Source organism: Papaver somniferum, unplaced genomic scaffold, assembly GCF_003573695.1.
Source record: "Papaver somniferum cultivar HN1 unplaced genomic scaffold, ASM357369v1 unplaced-scaffold_21, whole genome shotgun sequence".
NCBI lineage: Eukaryota > Viridiplantae > Streptophyta > Magnoliopsida > Ranunculales > Papaveraceae > Papaver > Papaver somniferum.
In genome coordinates, this window is record NW_020631041.1 from 18,414,725 (window position 1) to 18,418,380 (window position 3,656).

At 35.1% G+C, this 3,656-nt stretch overlaps 1 protein-coding gene across 1 annotated transcript; it reads left to right on the top strand.

Annotated features, from left to right (window-relative positions):
• Nucleotides 1-1,309: 1,309 nt before the first annotated feature.
• LOC113339717 lies at nucleotides 1,310-2,498 on the top strand. The gene is made up of 2 exons (XM_026584949.1): nucleotides 1,310-1,504; nucleotides 1,758-2,498. The coding sequence occupies exons 1-2, from the start codon at nucleotides 1,310-1,312 to the stop codon at nucleotides 2,496-2,498; spliced, it is 936 nt and encodes a 311-aa protein (XP_026440734.1).
• Nucleotides 2,499-3,656: the final 1,158 nt, after the last annotated feature.

Below are 3,656 nucleotides of genomic sequence, written 5' to 3' on the forward strand. Positions count from 1 at the left end.
TGTAACCACCTACCCTATAAAAGAGAAAGAGAAATAGGTTAAGAAGGATCTTTCAAATGGTTTCTCTCTAGCTAAGGCTAGCCTCATTCTTCTTCCTTAGAGATCCATGAGATCCTCCTCCAATGGAGATCTTGTAACATCTCATAATCATAGTGAAATCCCGTGGATGTAGGTCACAATTGACCGAACCACGTAAAAAGATGTGTCTCCCCTTTACTTTCATGTTCTTTATCTTGTTTGATATATGTTTATGTGTGTCTGATGTGTGTTTTGATGGTTTAGATCATCTTGGGTGTGTAGCAGAAAAGATGCAACTACAATGTGATTACTGGGAAAGATGGGAATTCTGGAGAAAAAAGGATGACTTAACAGGATGGGCTCATGAGAATTGGTGTATAACTGGAGATTTCAATGCCATCAGAAGAAGAAGAGAAATAAATAAACTTGGTGGTTCCAAAAGAAACTCAAGGATCTTCAATGAGTATATGGAGGAGCACAATCTGGTGGATTTACAACTCAATGGTGGACTATATACTTGGAGCAATATGCAAGCAGACCCATTGCTTTGCAGACTAGACCGAGTCCTTGTCTCACCAAAATTTGAAGGTAACTTCCCCTCGCTTACTGAAACAGTGCTTTCAAGAACTTTATCACATCATTCTGCTACTTTATTAACAACCTCAAATGTGAGCTGAAACAAACCACCATTTAGAGTGCAAAGTTTTTGGGTTCTCACATCCTGATTTTCTCACAAATCTCAAACTTTAGTGGGATACAATTGTTTTCACTGATACTCCTAGCTTCATAATGTCAAAAAAAACTTCAAAATCTATTTTTCTTAAAAGTTTGCAGTAGAGCTACATATGCTCAGGTGGAAACAAGCAAGAAAGAATTAACATGACTTGTTGATGCTTTAAATGCAATTGAAGAGACTGGAGCTCTAAACTCACAACAACTGAATGAAAGAGAATAATAGAGAACTAAGCTGAAGCAAATAAACCTTGAAAATGCAAGGAAATGGTTGACTAGAGCAAAAACTGATCAACATTTCAAGAAAGATGATGCAAACACTAAATACTTTCACACTCTTGCAAATGGGAGAAGAAGAAGAAATACAATTCAAAAAATGGTGATCAATGGGGAAGAAAATTTCAACCAAACAGACATCAAAGAAGAAATCTCATCTTATTTTTTTTAATCTCTTTCAAGATAAGCATCCAACAAGACCACGGATGAATTCAGAATTCTTTATAAAAATCTCAAGTGAAGAAAGTACAGAAGATGAAAAAGATATCTCAGAAGAATAAGTATGGATGGGATCATCAAACACTTTAAAAACAACAAATCTCCAGGTCCAGATGGATATAACATGGAGTTCTACAAAGTGGCTTGGGAAGTTATCAAAAAAGACTTTATGGCAGTAATTAAAGAATTTGAGGAACAAAAGAAAACGGATTGGAGAATAAACTGCTCTTTTATAAGTCTCATTCCAAAAATTGAGCAGGTGGGTTGTACAAAAGAATTTAGACCAATCAGACTAATAAGCAGTGTGTATAAAGTGATCTCCAAGGTCCTTACTCAGAGATTCAAGTCTTTATTTCCAAAGTTAATTTTTGAAAACCAAGGGCTTTCATTGCTGACAAAAAGATCCTGAATGATATTTTGGTTGCAAAAGAACTCATTGCTCTAGATTCAAGTCAAAGAAAGCAGGGGATATTATACAAACTTGACATATAAAAAGCATTTGATAATGTCAGTTGGCACACTATCTCAAATGTGCTAAAGAGCTCAGGATTTGGAGAAAAATGGATCATCTAGATAGAATGTCTGTAACATCTGCTCAACATTCTCTACCGATAAATGGAAGCTCAAAAGAAAAATTCAAACCTCAAAAAGGTTTGAGACAGTGTAATCCACTATCACCTTTCCTTTTCATTGTTGTAGAAATATTCTCAAAGCTAATGAAGAATGCTGTGCAACTAAATATGATTTCAGGATTCTCTATCAACTCAATTCAGGTTTCTCATTTACAGTATGCATATGACACATTGGTTTTTCTTGATGCAAAAGAAAAAGAAGCAGAGAATCTGGTGATAATTCTACATATTTTTGAAGCTAGAACAGGTTTATGTGTTAACTTCCTAAAAAGTGCAATTTTAAGCATAGGTGCAGATCATATCATTGAAGAAATGGCAGTACTTTTGAAATGTAAAATTGAGAAGTTGCTTCTCAAATATCTTGGAATTCCAGTGGGTGCAACTTCAAGAGAAAGCAGTATTTGGGACTCAGTGATAGAGAAATTTCAAAAGAAATTAGCTCTATGGAAGAGGAAGTTCTTCACAAAGTCGGGGAGAGTCACACTAATCAGGACTTCATTATCCAGTCTACCAATATACTTCATGTCAATCTTTCACATGCCAACAAGTGTGGAACAAAAAACTAAATCAAATAATGAGAAATTTTATGTGGGGGTCTACTGCAGACAAAAACAAGATTAATTGGATCAAATGGAAGAATGTCACTAAAGCAACGAGTTTAGGAGGTTTGGGGTTAAGAAATCTAAGAATCACAAACAAATCACTTCTTTCCATTGGTCCTGAAGATTCTGAAAAGAAATACAACATGCACTTATGGAGAAGAATTATTCAAGAAAAGTTGAGAAACAAACTAGAAGCACTATGTGTGAAAGACTCAAATCTGTCAAAGGGCAAAGGCATGTGGATGAATATTCAAAAACAAAAGAAGTTATGAATAAGCTCACCACCTTAAAAGTCAACAGGGAAAATGCAATTTACTTCTGCTGGGATACTTGGACAGGTACACATATTTTGAAATCAAAATATCTTAATATATTCAAGATATCAACTGAGAAGGATGCATCAGGTCAAGACATGATTACAAATGGAATTTGGAATATCAAGTTAAGAAGAAACCTAAAAGATATAAAATAACATAAATGATATGCAATTATTTGCTGAATTGGGTGTTCCTCCAACTCTAGTAGAAGATATGGAAGATGAACTTCAATGCACAAATTCTGGAGGTTTTACATCCGAGGTCTGCTATAAACGGTTGGTGGAACAACTCCCTGAAGCTCTTCACAGTGTTCCTTTCTCTTGCATATGGATTCCGTTTGTTCCTCCAAAGGTGCAGTTCTTCATTTGGTCTGCTTATCAAAATGTCATTCCCACAACAAACAACTTAATAAGAAGAGGGTGTCAGATACAAAACATACAATGCTCTCTCTGCAACCTACATCAAGAGTCTGTAAACCATATTCTTTTGTATTGTGATTTTACGTACGAGGTCTGAAATTATTTCATAGGTGGCTACAACATCAAATGGGTTCATGCTTGTTCATTATCAGCGCAACTCCAAGCATAAAAGTTTAAGAGAGGGAGAAACAAGGGAAGGAAAATTTGGCCTCTCATTATATTTGACATCCGCTGGGAAATATGGAATGAGAGAAATGCTAGAGTAATAACTCAAAAAAGACATAAACCTGTAGAGGAAATCATTTATTGAGATCAAACTCTTGATTTATACTTGGGAAGGTGCACATAACTGGTTTAATTCATACAGTTAATCACTCACTGGAAGGTGATTATAGATAGCTGAAATTATATATATGTAAATCTATAAAAATGGGGGTTGGA